The sequence below is a fragment of the Geotrypetes seraphini genome, chromosome 4, assembly GCF_902459505.1.
Source record: "Geotrypetes seraphini chromosome 4, aGeoSer1.1, whole genome shotgun sequence".
Classification (NCBI taxonomy): domain Eukaryota; kingdom Metazoa; phylum Chordata; class Amphibia; order Gymnophiona; family Dermophiidae; genus Geotrypetes; species Geotrypetes seraphini.
The window spans coordinates 238,962,047-238,978,529 of NC_047087.1; the positions used below are offsets into that span (position 1 = coordinate 238,962,047).

The 16,483-nt window shown below is 42.4% G+C and overlaps 1 protein-coding gene across 1 annotated transcript in view; it reads left to right on the top strand.

Annotated features, from left to right (window-relative positions):
- The window catches only part of TET1 (tet methylcytosine dioxygenase 1), a 130,992-nt gene that overhangs the window by 47,491 nt on the left and 67,018 nt on the right, over positions 1–16,483 (top strand). The window contains exons 3-6 of the mRNA XM_033940547.1: positions 2,022–2,112; positions 3,323–3,416; positions 5,684–5,892; positions 16,090–16,240. Of these exons, the coding sequence (XP_033796438.1) occupies positions 2,022–2,112; positions 3,323–3,416; positions 5,684–5,892; positions 16,090–16,240 (545 nt within the window). The remainder of the gene's footprint in view (positions 1–2,021; positions 2,113–3,322; positions 3,417–5,683; positions 5,893–16,089; positions 16,241–16,483) is intronic.

Here is a 16,483-nt window from a genome sequence, read left to right on the forward strand (position 1 = left end):
CCTCAGTGGAAGCCCGTGGTTTTAACCCATGGGTTTAAAGCGGGTTAAAACCACCGTCTCGCGAAGTTAAAAGTAAAATGGGCTTGTGAGAAAGTAAAGTTAAAAAAAAAAGGTTTTTCCAGCTCTGCCGGGCACAGAGGGCCAGTGCATGCGCAGACCATCTATAGATCGGCAAGCCAATGCTTCGTCGAACTTGTATCTGGTTTTGGATTGGCTGGAATGTGAGACGTGAAGCTCTCTAGTACAGTTGTGGTATTAGGATTAGTAACAACAGTGTTCTTATTGCTACATCAGAAAACCATTTGTAGGTGGGGGAAGGGTGTTTGTGGTTTGAAAATGAGATTGTGGAACATTTTTGCTAGTATGATTGGTTTAGAACAGGGGTGCCCAACCTGCGGCCCGAGGGCCACATGCGGCCCAGTGAAGTATTTTGTGCGGCCCCGGTCGAAGGCGATGCAGTGTTTTCCTCTGCTGACCCTGGGTGTTTACCGTCTTGCCGGCTCCCTTCTCTGCCTTGCTGCAGCGTTTGCGCGTTTGTGCAGCCCCAGAAACATTTTTTTCGACCAGTGCTTCCCAGGGAAGCCAAAAGGTTGGACACTCCTGGTTTAGAAGTTATTGCTGTGGCTACAGTTAATTGGTTACCCAACCATCAAAGGATCTCCAGTTAAATGTCTGTTAGCCTAAATGTTGATTCAGCATTAAATTCTCATACACTCAGAATTGTGTAATTCAGCCAAGGATCGAAGCCCCTATAGCCAATCACTGTGTATGGAATATTTTATAATAGTATATAGCCACTGTGAATTCTTCAATATATATTTATTTATTTATTTATTTATTTAGATTTATATCCCGTTCTCCCAGTAGCTCAGAACAGTCTACAAGTAAACATACACAGTAGAAGTAATTAGACAAATAAGATGTACAATATATAAATGTCCTAACTTATTTTAAAAGACTTCAAAAAATGTTTGTAACTTAACTTATGGAGTCTCACGGGTCCCGACTGTGGACCATGTTTTGTGGAACTTTTTCAAGGAACCCACAAGGGAGTTAAACAGACATTAATTGGAGATCCTTTGTTGGTTAGGTTTCAGGATTTTTGATCTCCACTTTCCTACACGTCACTTTTTATAGACAATCTCCCTATGTTTTTCTTTTCTATAGCTAATTGGTGACATTTTGGAAGGGTTAAATAAGAGTGTGATGCTGGACCTCTTCCTAGCTCCCCCCTAGCTCCTACCTCATCCTAGCTCCCCTTCCTTTCTCTTTTCTCCTCCCTCTCCTGTTCCCTGCTCCCCTTCCTCTAATATCTTGCTACCCTACCGCTCCCCCATCTCTGCCCTCCTCTTCCCTCCTCTCTTCCCTTGCTCGTCCCCTCACCTGCCTCTTCTTCGAATGCCTATAATTTTTTTTGTCCTGTAACTATACTGTGAATGTCAATTGTAATCCATTCTGAGCTCCCGGGAGAACGGGATAGAAATCTAAATAAATAGTCTGATTTTGAGAAGGTCCCAGTGCTGTGGGGGAGGAGGGGGGTGCTTCTCTGATGCGGAAGAAGTTTATATTTTACAGGGTTGTAGAATGAGCTCCAGAGATTCAGTAGGGCATTTAAACTTCCTGTGGATAGATGGTTTAGAACTTGCTTATCAATCTTTTTATGGCTATGATCCCATGATCACAGCCAAATTTAAATTGACGCCTCACCACACCCCTGGAAATGCAGAATTTTGAAGCACCTAAGGACAACTCATCCAGATTGTGACCCCGTTTAAGAAGCTCTGGCTTAGATAGTTAGGAAGTAAGATCCAACAGAGTAACCTGTCATATGTGCATTTGCTGCTTCAAATTCCATCTGTCTTGGTAATTTTTGCACTGGATGCATCCCTTCCTTCCTTTCCCTCTATTGCCTGCTGTAATTTGGCTAAAAGCATCATTTTCTCTGCCTGATATGTGTCTCTCCCTCCTCCCTTGTATGGTTAATTTTTCACATACATTGTTCACTACTTTTTTACCTGCAGAGCAAATTATCGAGAAAGACGAAGGCCCGTATTATACGCATCTTGGGGCTGGGCCCAGTGTTGCTGCTGTCAGGGAGATCGTGGAGAACAGGTGAGGGAAGTCCAGGTAAACTTCGTGCAGGAAGTGGAAATGCATGAATAGCACAGGAGCATTTCAGTTGTACCTTGTGCATGCCGTGTGCTGGCAATAACCCTTAAGGAGCCATAAAATTGCAAATATGCTGCCTGTGTTTCCCACCACCACTACCATACCTAATTTAATAATTAACTGACCAAACTACTTAAAGATGAAACTAGAAATTCTAAGCAGACTATCTTAATCTAGGACAGTTTGATTTTCTTCCCAGCATAGGCTGGATTACTGACAGTGCACCTCTTTAGTAGAGCTTCTGGCTCTAGGATTTATTCTTTTAAAACTAGTTTGCTGGGGGTAGGAATAACTAGGGAAAGGGTTAGGGGTTGAGAGGGCAGGTGACTTTGGCTTGCTGGAGTGAATTTATGGGCTGAGTGGGCAGCTTACTGGCTTTGCTTGGGTTACAGATAGGAACTAGAGAATGACACGGGGACAAATTTTTCCCCGTTCCCACAGGAACTCATTTTTCCATCCCAGTCAGTTCTTATTCTGTCCTTGCCCCATTCCTGAAAGCTCTGTCCTCATCTGCACACGCCTCAAACACTTTAAAATCATACGTGCTCGAGGCTTGTGTGGTTAAGGTTGAGCTTACAGGAATGGGGCAGGGACAACGACAAAACTTGCGGGATGGGGAAATTGAGTTTCTGTGGGACAGGGACAAATTGTCCCTGTGTCATTCTCTAGTTCCTATATGTAACCCAAGCAAAGCCAGTAAGCTGCCCACTCAGCCCATAAATTCACTCCAGCAAATTTGTCCCAGTGTCATGCTCTAATAGGAACCAACTGGCTGGATTGCTGGGGTGGGGATGGAGTTAGAAGTGATGGGCAACTAACCAAATTGTTGTGGATTGACTGACTTGCTGTGTGATGGAGGTTAGCTGGAATGGGGGTTAACTGGCTTATGCCTGGTGGGGGCTAGCTGGACTGGGGGCAGACTAGCTTGCTGGACAAGAGTGGCAAGGGCTCTCTGGCCTGGGGTTTGGAGTTAGGAACGGGGAGTGTTTCAAGAGATCTCAGTTTGTATGCAAATACTCAGTTGTTGACTGGTTTGTATAGTGGAGAAGTTATGTACTATAATGTACTTTGGTAGCACGCGGAGTATCGGCTGTTTCGTTGCGTAGCTGTTTGAACAGTTCTAGATGATTTATGTAGATGGTTTGATGTTTAGGTATGGAGCCAATGGAAGAGCTGTAAGAATAGAAGTAGTGCTTTACACAGGCAAAGAAGGAAAAAGTTCTCAGGGCTGCCCTATTGCCAAGTGGGTGAGTACTTGCATGTATTTGTGCATCTACAATTGTATTGTTGATCTGATTATTTTCACCATGTCCTTGGTTGCAATCCAGACTTTGCCTAGAACTTCTCACTCAGATTTTTATTATAGATTGTCTTCTTATAATATATCAGAATTATTTTTAAACATTTGGGTTCTAGTAATTTACAGTGCCCTGACAATCTAACTCACTGAACCTAGACAGCTCTTGCTTTATAATCTACCTGATTTAAAATCCAATTTATATAGATAGGTCCAATTTTGACAATTTTGGAGACTTGTAAAGTATATTTCAGTGATTTTGCTCTTTCCTCTGATAAGTCATTTACAGCAGGTCTTGACAAATTTTCCTTAGATTTAGGAGGCAGCCCCAAAATTTAGGAGCCAGTGGTTAAGACCTTCCTCCCCTCTTGCCCATGGTCTCCACTGCTCTTTTAGGCTAAGGCTGTACTCCCATTCCATGTCAAAAATAAAAGAAATCAGTCTGACAGTGCACCCCTGCAGGCCACTGACAGAAGTGCACAACTATCAACCCCCTTCCAACCCAGGCCTAGATTTAAGAGAAACAGTAAGACCATGCGAGTCTGCTGTGATCCAATTTTTTTGCCGATTCAAAAAGAGCTATTGATGCATTAAAAAGTTTGCATGTATGGGGTCGGCATGGAAGAAGGAAGCGGGCATTCTTCCTGCCATTTTCACTGCTGCAGGGAGTGGGGTTGGTTCCCAGTACCGGTTTTTCACGAAGGATCATCACCGGCGGGTATGTGTGTATGGGCTTTTTTTTTCTAATGGAGTAGATATTCTGTGCCCATTATAAAATAAAGCACTAAACTGAGATTAGACAGGTAAGTGACTGATCTTGATCAGTCGCTTTTTTTGGATTTCTAAAAGTGATAATTTTTTTGGTGCATCGGGAAGTCATGTTGGAGCATCAATCGCTCTACTAGTTTATATGGCATTTCTTTTTTTTTTTTTTTTTTTATAAATCTTTACTCATTTTTAAAACTCACAATAAGTGTAAAATAAGATACAATCATTTTATACTTTAACATCACTTAATATATCATCAAATTCTAACTCACATCAAATTTCTTCCCTCCCTTATACCCAACAATTATTCATAAGCATAAGAAATCGTAAAATATCCTACCCTGGACGTGTATGAACAAAAGAGAAAGAAATAATATTTATTCTATACAGTAATTTGTTAATGGCTCCCAAACTTCCCTAAATTTCTTAAAATGCCCCTGCTGTATGCTGTACATGGCATTTCAATATTAATGAACTTATTTGCATGGTCAGATCAGGGAATGAGCGATCATGCAGAAAACCACATGGTGAGCCATTTTCTGCATCGGGTTGACAATTGCGATCATTGCTAAAGCTGTTAAAAAACAGGTTTAGTGACGATCGCTGGCTTTAGTGCATCTGGACCCCAGTCCTCCCTGTCATCATCCTGCCTTAATTTGTCTTTCCACAACCCAGCTAATAACCCTCATGATCTCCCCCTTTCCTACCTGGACCTCTAAATAAAATAAGCTTCACTACTGGAACCTGAAGTCCACTCCTCCCCTTCCCCACCCCCAAATATTCACCACCCAGCTCTATGCCCTTTCTTTTTTTTTGTTTTTAAATAGCTTTAAAACAATTTCACGGTCATATGGAAAAGGAAGTTTTTTTGACTTCATTCTTTTGTCCTGTGGGCATTTTTTCCCACCCATTGTGTATTATTTCCAGAACTGCCAAATTGCCCAGTTCCAGGAGGGAGTCCTGGATTTCTGGATACCCCATCCTGATACATTATGGGACCTACAGCACTGAATTCAGTTTTGGAATCGGGGACTACAAATACTACATTGCTTTGGAGATGTCAGTTCAAAAACCAAGACTGGCCAAAAAATGTCTCTCCGAGATCTGGGTAACTTGGCAACTCTGTATTTCTCTCCTAATTGCCTTGCCTATCTTGACCGTCATAGGAGCCAGACTCCATGACCCTCTTTCTGAAACCCTGCAATCATAGCACTAAACTGAGATTAGACAGGTAAGTGACTGATCTTGATCAGTCGCTTTTTTTGCCATTTGCCAGGTTTACTGGGATTCCTGTGGCCCTGGGGAGTGGAGTAGGGGAGTGTGACCTCTGCAGATGCTTAAAGTTTGGGAATTCCTATTTAATGGACCAGCAGGATGAATGCTGATGCTTGTAAGTGGATAAATAAGGGCAGTGGATAAGTAGGGGCAATCAAATGTGCTTTCTTGCAGGTAATAAGAAGGAGTAGTGAGGAGGAGAAGCTGTTATGCTTGGTGCGTCCACGGGCTGGGCACCACTGCCAGACGGCAGTTATTGTCATTCTCATCCTGGCCTGGGAAGGGATTCCACAGAGTTTGGCAGACGAATTGTATCGGGAGTTGACAGAGAGCTTGAGGAAAAACCGGAGCCCAACCACCCGAAGATGTGCACAAAATGAAGCGTAAGTATGCGCCAAATTTAACTAGTTGGGAAGTGTATCAGGTTTTGTATCTTTCAACTTAGCTAATGGATAAATACTTTTGATTCCATCATGCATATGCTGAGCACCTGATACACTCTCTCAAGTATTTTTTGGTGGAAGCATGAAAGAATTTTTCCCCAAAACTCAGTTTTAATAACAATTGCCTGGCATTCTTCTTGCTTATGCAAGCAGACAAATCCTCCATGGATCACAATAGCAAAACGAACAGCAGAGGAAATGGAAAAAAAGCCCAGATGATGTTCCAGCAGTTGACTTTTATTAACAAAAAAGCGACTCAACATGAATTGTGATTTTGGTCAGAAGGCTTGCCTCAGGAGTCTAAATACATAAAAACAAATACACAGCAAATAAACCAATCAATAGAAAACAAAGGAAAAAATAAAGGAAATAAGAGGAAGGATATATAATCAAGTTTTATATCTTATTACACTTGATAATTTATGGTCATATTATCTTCTCTAATTGATGATAAATACCAAAGTTTGGCGTTAATTTGCAAAGACTTAGGGCTAGATTCACTACGCAAACTGATAGTGTACTGATGGGTTTGAAAACCCTTTGTGACTCGATTTCCCTCTGACCCGATTCACTGTCCCGATCATTCTCCGATCTGTGCATGCAAATGAGGGGGAATGGCATTCAAATGTAGGCAGGCAACGATTCACTAAAAAAAACAAAACTGCAACACCGACTGGGCTGGCCGATCAACAAACAAGCGACTGTTAGGTACCAGTCGTTCACACCATTTCCGACTGCATCTCCTGCTGTTTGCCCCTGATTTTCCTGCTGTCTGCTCTGACTCTCCTGCTCTCTCTGCCCCGACTCTCCTGCTCTCTCTGTCCCGACTCTCCTGCTCTCACTGCCTTGACTTTCCAACTGTCTCTGCTCTGACTTTCCAGCTCTCTGTGCCCCCGACTTTCCAGCTCTCTCTGCCCCCGACTTTCCAGCTCTCTCTGCCCCCGACTTTCCACCTTTCTCTGCCCCCGACTCTCCAGCTCTCTCTGCCCCCGACTCTCCTGCTCTCTCTGCCCCGAGTGCTGCCCTGCTTCTGCCCCGGCCTTGCTCCGCAGTGTGAGTCCGAAGTTTTAACCCGCATGTTTAAAAGCAGGTTAAAACCATGGGCTCACTAAAAAGTTAAAAGTAAAGTAAAAAAAAAATGTGCTGCTCTTCGACGCATGCGCAGACCATCTACAGATGGTCTGTGCATGTATGGGGATCGCTATAGAGCAATCCGGGCGGTTGGTTGGTTGGGGCGTGATTCCGATCGCCCTCATTTGCACGAAGGTGATTCGTAAATCAGCCCCCGGACATGGATCGGATCACATCGATCATGGATCAGCCCTTAGTGAATCTGGGCCTTAGGCCCCTATTTTGTAAACAGTATGCCTAACTTCTCCTCATGCGCAAATACCAAGGGGGCATTGATGTGGGAGGGGCATGGATATGTCAGGAGCATGCCAACTATTCTTCCATGCCTTTTTATAAGCCCAATTGTCACATTTAGATAACACTGTTTATGCCAGCTATAGACAAAGCATAAGTAGAGAGATCATTTTGCATATCTGCAATTGCATCATTATTTGAGCCACACAAGAATAGCATAGATAGTAACAAAATTCAATAAAGGACTGGAAAACAAAATGTTATTAGCCAGTGGTATTTCTATAACAGATTTGGCACAGAACTCTGCTGTTATAAAATACTAGCTTAGTGCCTAGTTTTCTGCCACCTAGCTTTTAGCAACCTATATAGAAATTTCTCCATTATGCTTTGTGCTCTTTTTTTTAGTGTTTCAGTCATTTGTATTAAACAGTTGCACAGCAAATGCAAACCAGATATATAACGGAACCTTCTCGTTGAACCAGCAGACTGTTCACAGATTTACATGTATCTCCTGTCCACCCTCCCCACAATTCAAAACAACTTCCCAATTATCCATTTAACAGACAACTTCTGGCCCTCGGGGTAAGGATATTCAAGAATGGTTTCCAGCTAGATTGAAAGGCAAGACCCAGGGGAGATGTCATTTGAACCCGCCACAGTTGAAGCGATAAAGGTTCAGTTGAAAGCCAATGAAGCAATATCATTCAGGAAGGCCAGCACAGACCAATGATAAGAGGGTCGAAATCCCTTCCTCAAAGGATACACCCCAAACAGACATTTAGGAGTAACATTAAGTTTTAAAGTCCACATCTGTTTTATGAAGCCCAGGACCTGAGTCCAGTATTGTACCATTTTACTACAAGACCAGAGTTGCAGCACTGTGCCCTCAACATAAGCAATGATATATAGAAGTTAAATGGAGCGGGCACACCCTTTTGGGGGGAAACCTAAAGCCTCCGAAGTATCTTGTACTTCATCAATATGTGTTGTGACATTTTTTTTTTAGTCCAGTAACAAACCACACCACCTCAACGGTCTGTCCAAGATCTCTAGTCCACATCTCGCTGATCTTTCAATAGTCCATTTCTGGCGAATAATCCTTAAGATGACAATGATAATATTTTTTTAACGGGACCAGTAGCTGTGAACTGAGTGTGTAGACCTCTGACTGCAGTTCATGAGAACTCATAGGTAAAGGCAAGGCACTCAAATAATGATGCAGTTGCAGATATGCAAAATGATCTCTCTGTTTAAGTTTGAACTCTTCTTTCAAGAGATTGAAAGTTTTCAGCTGACTCTCCTCTCTCTGTTAAGACATTAAATAAGTATAAAACCATTTTTTCTGTTAGCAGTGAAAAAAAGGTAAGTAGGAGGAAGCAAGATGGCCGCGGTGCAGTGAGGACACCAACAACCTGTCCTCCTGCTAGAAAGTTTCCTAAACACTTGTGATCGAGGTTTTCCCGATGGCAAAAAGGAGGGGGAGAGCGGCTGCCACAGCCCATCAACCTGAACTCATCTTGCGACAGCAGGGGACAATGGATGACTTCCTCACGTCTTCGCCCCGGGGCAAACCGGCTATGCTGAGTCAGAGGGAGGTCTCGGCACTCGGGAACGAGGTTTCACTTAGCCCAGCAGGACCTGTTTCTCCCCAGCAGCCATGAGAAAGGGAAACTACAGTGGCTCAGAAGGGACAGGAAGCTACTTCCCTTTCTGAGCTGGAGGGCTCTCTGGCGTACCTGGATTTACATGTGGCTGAAGAGACCGAGGAGAGGGCAGACTTGCCTTTGCCAGAGGGAGGACAGATTCCAGCAATTCCCCCACTGGAAAGGCCAGCAGAGTTCACGCTGGAGTCTGTCTGGAAGGCTTTAGACTCCTTGTTCCAGTTGTGTGCAGGAACTCTACCTCTAATCAAAGATCATGGAAAAAAGATTGAAGAACTTCAGGAAGGAATGAAGACTCGGGGGTAAGAATGGACTCCTTGGACCAACAGGTTCAAGGGATACAAAAATCTCAAGTTTCCTTAATGCAAGATAGACTATTGCTAGTAAGGAAAATCGAAAATATGGAAAATTATACTAAAATGCTTAATTTAAGAATTCTTAACTTTCCTAAAGTTCTGTCAATGTCTCCTAGAGACCTATTTAATACATTTCTAAAGGAAGTGTTTAAATACCCTGAGTCTGGACTTCCACCTCTACATAAGATATATTTCCTTCCAATATCTAAGAAGGTTTCACAACCTGAGGCGTTACCTGATTCGGCGAGTGTAATGGACTTAACAAGAATATTGGAAACCTCAGTGGATGAAGCCATCTCATATTTTACACTTCTGGTGACTTTTGTCTTTCAACAAGATAAAGAGGCACTTCTTAGGCTCTTTTTTAGGCTTAAAGAGGTGACCTTTATGGATTCTAAGATTTATATGTTTCCAGATGTTTCAAAGATAACGCAGACTAGAAGGAAAGGGTTTCTGCAATTGAGACAATCCGTACTGTCTTTGAGTGCTAAATTTCAACTTAGATACCCCTGTAAATGTTTGATCCTTTTGAATCAACATTCTTATACCTTTTTTGACTCTCCTCAGTTATGGTTTTTCCTTGAGGGAAAAGGAGCAATCCCTCCCAGTACCTCCACGCAGACTTAGTCCTTAATAATTTAGAAGATGTACTTTCACTATTGATTTGCTTAATTTGTATATTACCTTGATATCTATCAGATCCCGTGATGGAATATGTATTGCTTCTCCTAAATTGTGGACTTACTATTGGAGAGATTGTTTAATCTGTAGAGAATATATTTTATTCTATTTTCTTGTTTAACTATGTGCAATCTCTCCTTTTTCCTTTTATATATATCTATATTTATAGATATATTGTATATCTATAAATTGAATAAATATATAAAAAATAAAAAAGGTAAGTAAAGTCCTAGTGGAAAGGCAGAATTTCAATGAATAGAGGCTAATAGAGTCACTCTAGGGTTGAGGTGATGAAACTTACAAATCCACTTCCAGTTTCCCAAATAAGTCAGCACAACAAGTAGGAATTCATTGTGGATTTGCAGAGTACAGGTAAACACTAAAATGTTTAGTGGTAAAGAGAACCAGTTCTAGAGGCATATTAGTAAATTCTGTGGTTCCTTCATATCAGTCATCGATATGCCTCATGTTGCAAACAGTGGTCAGATACCGCAAATTAAGGAGCCCTAGGCCTACTTTAACCTGAGGAGATGCAATTATCTTCCAAGAAAAATGTGCCCGCCTGCCCTGCCACAGATACTTCTGCACCAAGTAATACAGTTTCTTTTTATCTTGTACTTTAAGGTACAGTGGCAAGGTTTGAAAAACACATAACCAGCAGGGTACAATTAACATATTAAATAAATGAATCATGCCCGTAAGAGAGAGAGAGAGAATATGTACTCCAGTCAGCTTTAACTTGTAATAAAGGACCAACATTTAATGCATACAGATGGGTTAAATCCCTAGGTATGAGAATTCCTAAGTACTTAATCTACTCTGGTGTCCATTGTAAAGGGAAATCCCTTCCCCTAGTCTTCTCAAGCCTCCCCAAATGCCGGAAGAGCCACAAATTAAGCTCTAGACCAGATAACAGACCATATTCATCATAATTTCCAAAGCACAAGATGGACCATTAAGGATCCATCATCAATAGCATAATATTATCAGCAAAAGCTAATGTTTTCAAAGTAAAACTTCCTAAGGAGAAGTCCGTGACCAAACCCTCCCCTCTAAGGGCACATAACAAAGGTTGCAGTGTGATGACAAATAGAAGAGGAGAGAGAGGACACCCTTGTCATGTACCCCGCAGGGCAGGTATATGTGGGTGTAGTCTACAGACCTCTGAATCAATCGCAACAAATTGATATGGATCTGATTGTGGATATCCAAAAGTTTGGAAGGAAAGAGGAGGTGCTGCTGGTGGGAGATTTCAACCTGCCGGATACAGACTGGAATGTTCCGTCTGCGGAATCGGAAAGAAGTAGGGAGATTGTGGATGCCTTTCAAGAGGCTCTGCTCAGACAAATGGTGACGGAACCCACGAGGGAAAAAGCGATATTGGATCTAGTCCTCACAAATGGAGAGAGTATCTCTAATGTTTGAGTGGGTGCTCACCTGGGAAGTAGCAATCATCAAATGGTTTGGTTTGATATAACAGCTAAAGTGGAGAGCGGCCACACGATACTTAAAGTCCTAGATTTCAAACGTACAGACTTTAATGAAATGGGAGAGCACCTGAAGAAAGAGCTGTTAGGATGGGAGGACATAAGAGAAGTGGAAAGACAGTGGTCTAAGCTGAAAGGAGCGATAAAAATGGCTACGGACCATGTGAAGAAAATAAATAAAAGGAAACCGATATGGTTCTCCAAACTAGTAGTGGAGAAAATAAAGGTGAAAGAGTTGGCATTCGTGAAATATAAAAAACCCAAGAAGAGGAGTGCAGAAAGGACTATATTGTGAAACTGAAAGAAGCCAAGAGAGAGGTACGTCTGGCAAAAGCGCAGGCGGAAGAACAAATGGCTAAAAATGTAAAAAAGGGAGAGAAATTTTTTTTCTGATATATTAGTGAAAGGAGGAAGATGATAAATGGAATTGCTAAATTAAAAGATGCTGGGAATCGATATGTGGAGAGTGATGAGGAAAAAACAAATGTGCTAAACAAATACTTCTGTTCTGTGTTCACAGAAGAAAATCCTGGAAAAGGACTGAGATTGTCTGGCAAAGTTACACGAGAAAATGGAGTAGATTCTGCACCGTTCACGGAGGAGAGTGTTTATGAGCAACTTGAAAAACTGAAGGTGGACAAAGTGATGGGACCAGACGGGATCCATCGAAGGATGCTGAGGGAGCTCAGAGAGTTTCTGGTGGGTCCTATTAAAGACTTGTTCAACAAATCTATGGAGACGGGAGTGGTTCCCGGGGATTGGAGGAGAGCAGATGTGGTCCTTATTCATAAAAGTGGTCACAGGGATGAAGCGGGAAACTACAGGCTGGTGAGCCTCACTTCGGTTGTTGGAAAAATAATGGAAGTGTTGCTGAAAGAAAAGATAGTGTACTTCCTTGAATCTAATGTGTTACAGGATCCGAGGCAACATGGTTTTACAAAAGGTAAATTGTGCCAAACGAACCTGATTGAATTTTTTAATTGGTTGACTGGAGAGCTGGATCGAGGACATATGCTAAATGTAATTTACTTACATTTCAGCAAAGCCTTTGATATGGTTCCTCATAGGAGGCTGTTGAACAAACATGAAGGGCTGAAGTTAGGACCCAAAGTGGTGAACTGGGTTAGAAACTGGCTGTTGGACAGACGCCAGAGGGTGGTGATTAATGGAAGTTGCTTGGAGGAAGGAAAGGTGAGTAGTGGAATCCCTCAGGGTTTGGTGCTGGGGCCGATCCTGTTTAATATGTTTGTGAGTGACATTGCTGAAGTTTTAGAAGGAAAAGTGTGCCTTTTTGCAGATGATACCAAGATTTGTAACAGAGTAGACACCGAAGAGGGAGTGGAAAATATGAAAAAGGATCTGCAAAAGTTAGAGGAATGGTCTAATTCCTGGCAACTAAAATTCATTGCAAAGAAATGCAGAGTAATGCATTTGGGGATTAATAATTGGAAGGAACCGTATATGCTGGGAGGTGAGAAGCTGATATGCACGGACAGGGAGAGGGACCTTGGGGTGATAGTGTCCGAAGATCTAAAGGCGAAAAAACAGTGTGACAAGGTGGTGGCTGCTGCCAGAAGGTTGCTGGGCTGTATAAAGAGAGGCGTAGCCAGTAGAAGGAAGAAGGTGTTGATGCCCCTGTACAGGTCATTGGTGAGGCCCCACTTGGAGTATTGTGTTCAGTTTGGAGGCCGTATCTGGCGAAGGATGTAAGAAGACTTGAAGCGGTCCAGAGGAGGGCGATGAAAATGATAGGAGGCTTGCACCAGAAGACGTATGAGGAGAGACTAGAAGCCCTGAATATGTATACCCTAGAGCAGGGGTGTCCAACCTTTTGGCTTCTCTGGACCGCATTGGCCGAAAAATATGTTTCTGGGGCTGCACAAACGTGCAAATGCTGCAGCAAGACAGAGGAGGGAGCCGGCAAGACGGTAAACACTCGGGGGCAGCAGAGGAAAACACTGCATCGCCCTCGACCGGGGCCGTACAAAATACTTCACGGGTCCGCATGTGGCCCTCAGGCCGCATGTTGGATACCCCTGCCCTAGAGGAAAGGAGGGACAGAGGAGATATGATTCAGACGTTCAAATACTTGAAGGGTATTAACGTAGAACAAAATCTTTTCCAGAGAAAGAAAAATGGTAAGGTTGAAGGGTGGTAGATTCAAGAGCAATGTTAGGAAATTCTACTTTACGGAAAGGGTGGTGGATGCCTGGAATGCGCTCCCGAGAGAGGTGGTGGAGAGGAAAACGGTGACTGAGTTCAAAGAAGGTAGGATGAACACAGGATATAGAATCAGAAAATAATATTAAATATTAAACTAAGGCCAGTACTGGCAGACTTGCATGGTCTGTGTCTGTATATGGCCGTTTGGGGGAGGATGGGCTGGAGAGGGCTTCAATGGCTGGGAGGGTGTAGATGGGCTGGAGTAGGTTTTAATGGAGATTTCAGCAGATGGAACCCAAGCACAGTACCGGGTAGAGCTTTGGATTCTTGCCCAGAAATAGCTAAGAAGAAAAAATTAAAAACAATTTAAATTGAATCAGGTTGGGCAGACTGGATGGACCATTCGGGTCTTTATCTGCCGTCATCTACTATGTATCTGATCTCCTACCATTAATAAGTGAGGAGGCCATAGAATGTGAGTAAAGTGTGTGGATAGTGTCAAGAAACCAACCCCCCAAGCCTCCATATGACAAAGTGCTAAACATAAACGTCCAGCTAACTTATCAAAGGCTGTGCTCTTTTTTTTTTTTTTTTTTTTTTTGGTGGATGGAATTCTTTGCCCTTAATTTGCTACTGTTGTTTGCGTTTGTCTTGAAATATCAAGGTTATTTCATTAAATTGTTGAATTTTTTTTTTAAAGCCAAGTCTTTAATTTGGAAACTAGTTTGTTAGAAAATCTACTAGCAGTTCTGGGCCTGATGTATTGAGAAATGCCACACCTAACCCTTGAACTGTTATTTAGGGGAAATTATTCCAGAACTGTGACCAAAGCATGATAAGCTAAATCTAAATACATAAAATTTATTCATAGACAAACTAAGTACCGTATATACTCGAATATAAACCAAAGTAACCTTTTCCCCCCCCCCAAAAAAAGAGGCAAAAAGGTTGACTCGAATATAAACCGGGGGAGATTTAATATTCAAGTGCAGTGCCTTGCCTTGCCCTGCCCAGCTCTACATCTTTTTCCCCCCCTCCCTCGCTGCTCTGCTAGGCTCTGTATCCACTCACTTCCTTCCCTGTCTCTGCGCCCAGCCTCCCTCCCTCCCAGGTTCTGTACCCTTCCCCATCCCTCCTGATGCCTTGCAGGCCTCCACTTGGCCTGCCGTAAGACCTGATGGTCCAGCGGTGGCTGGGACAGGAGGGATGACCGAAAACAAGATGAACAACCACAAATAGCGCAATGACGGTTCTTCCCCAGCCACCTTACTCTCCTGACTTGGCCCCTGCTGACTTCTTCTTGTTTCTTAAACTTAAATCCACACTGAAAGGAAATTGATTTGACACCATTGAATACATAAAGCAAAATTCAGTGCAGCAACTTTTGATGATTCCTGAAGATGTGTTTAAAGACTGTTTCTAGAAGTGGGAGCAACGTTGGGAAAAGTGTTTTGAAGGGGACCCAGTGGAATAAGTTGTAAGATTGTTTAATAAATTTTTACAAAATCGGTCTTGAAACTTTTTGAATAGACCTCGTATGTTTTATCCAGGATCATAGGGCCTCCTATAGCACAAAGCTATTTCAGTACCCACTCCACAGATCCAAGTCTTTAATCATATGATTCTCTAGCCTCTGTAGCCCACCACCCACAAGGCTACATGTTATTTGATCAAATTATAAAAACATTTATCACAAAAAATAATACCGTATATTAAACAGTGTGAGGCAAATCACTTAACTTTATCCACAAGGACTCCAGCACTGAACAAATTTTTCACACACTAAGCAGAAGGAGATGACATTTTATGAAGGCATTTCCTATTGCCATGGGATGAGGAGGCTACTCAGTGGGAGATTGCAGTTGCTTTATGGGAGTGCGGGAGAAGATTTGGAAAATTAGGAGTCTCCCGCTTAAAGCAGGAAGTTTGGCAGCTCATTATTCATATCAACCCTGCTTTGGACCATAAACAGTTGAAAGAAAGTAGTGTCATTGGTGTCGCTCTCTCTTCTGCAATCATTTTGTTTCAAGTCTGTTTTATCTGTGCTTTTCTTGGGAAAATAGATGGTGAAATGTCTTCCTAAAGCTTTTCATACAGCTATGCTGCCTGTCTTGCTAACATTTCCAAACAATTTCAAGTTTCTTTGGTGAAGAGTTCAGCTAGCGAAGAAGTCTTTTTCAGTGTAGTAAGCAACTGCCATGAAAAAATGTTGCAAGTCCCCATTGCCTCAGAATCAAGATCAGGGCCTGTAACCACTATCTTAGAACAGAGGGCAATCGATTGTTTTAGGACCTGTTTGTGGTTGAGTGTGGGGATGATCTGATTATGAACATGCTGGGAAACACCCTCCCCCTTTCTAATTTGTCTAGAGAATAGTCATTCTACAGGTTGGATTCACATCATCCTGTACTTCCTTGTTTACAGTCACACGTGTGCGTGTCAAGGACTGGACCCTGAAACATGTGGTGCTTCCTTCTCATTTGGGTGTTCCTGGAGTATGTATTTTAATGGATGTAAGTTTGCCAGAAGCAAGACCCCTAGGAAATTTAAGCTTCTCACAGATGACTTGAAACAAGTAAGTAACTTCCCAGAGTCTTATATTTTTTGTTCCAGTTTTGTGACCTAAATATACAGACTTTACGTGTGATGATAGCAAATGTAGAACCATGCAACAACTGATATATCAGAAATCAGCTTTTGCAGCATTAGAACTTTTGAGTTGGAATACCTTTTATTATTTTATTCAGCAGATGCTCAAATTGGTTTTAGAAGGCCTGTTATAAGCGTATGTATGAACACCAGGGTTTGTGTGTTCTTG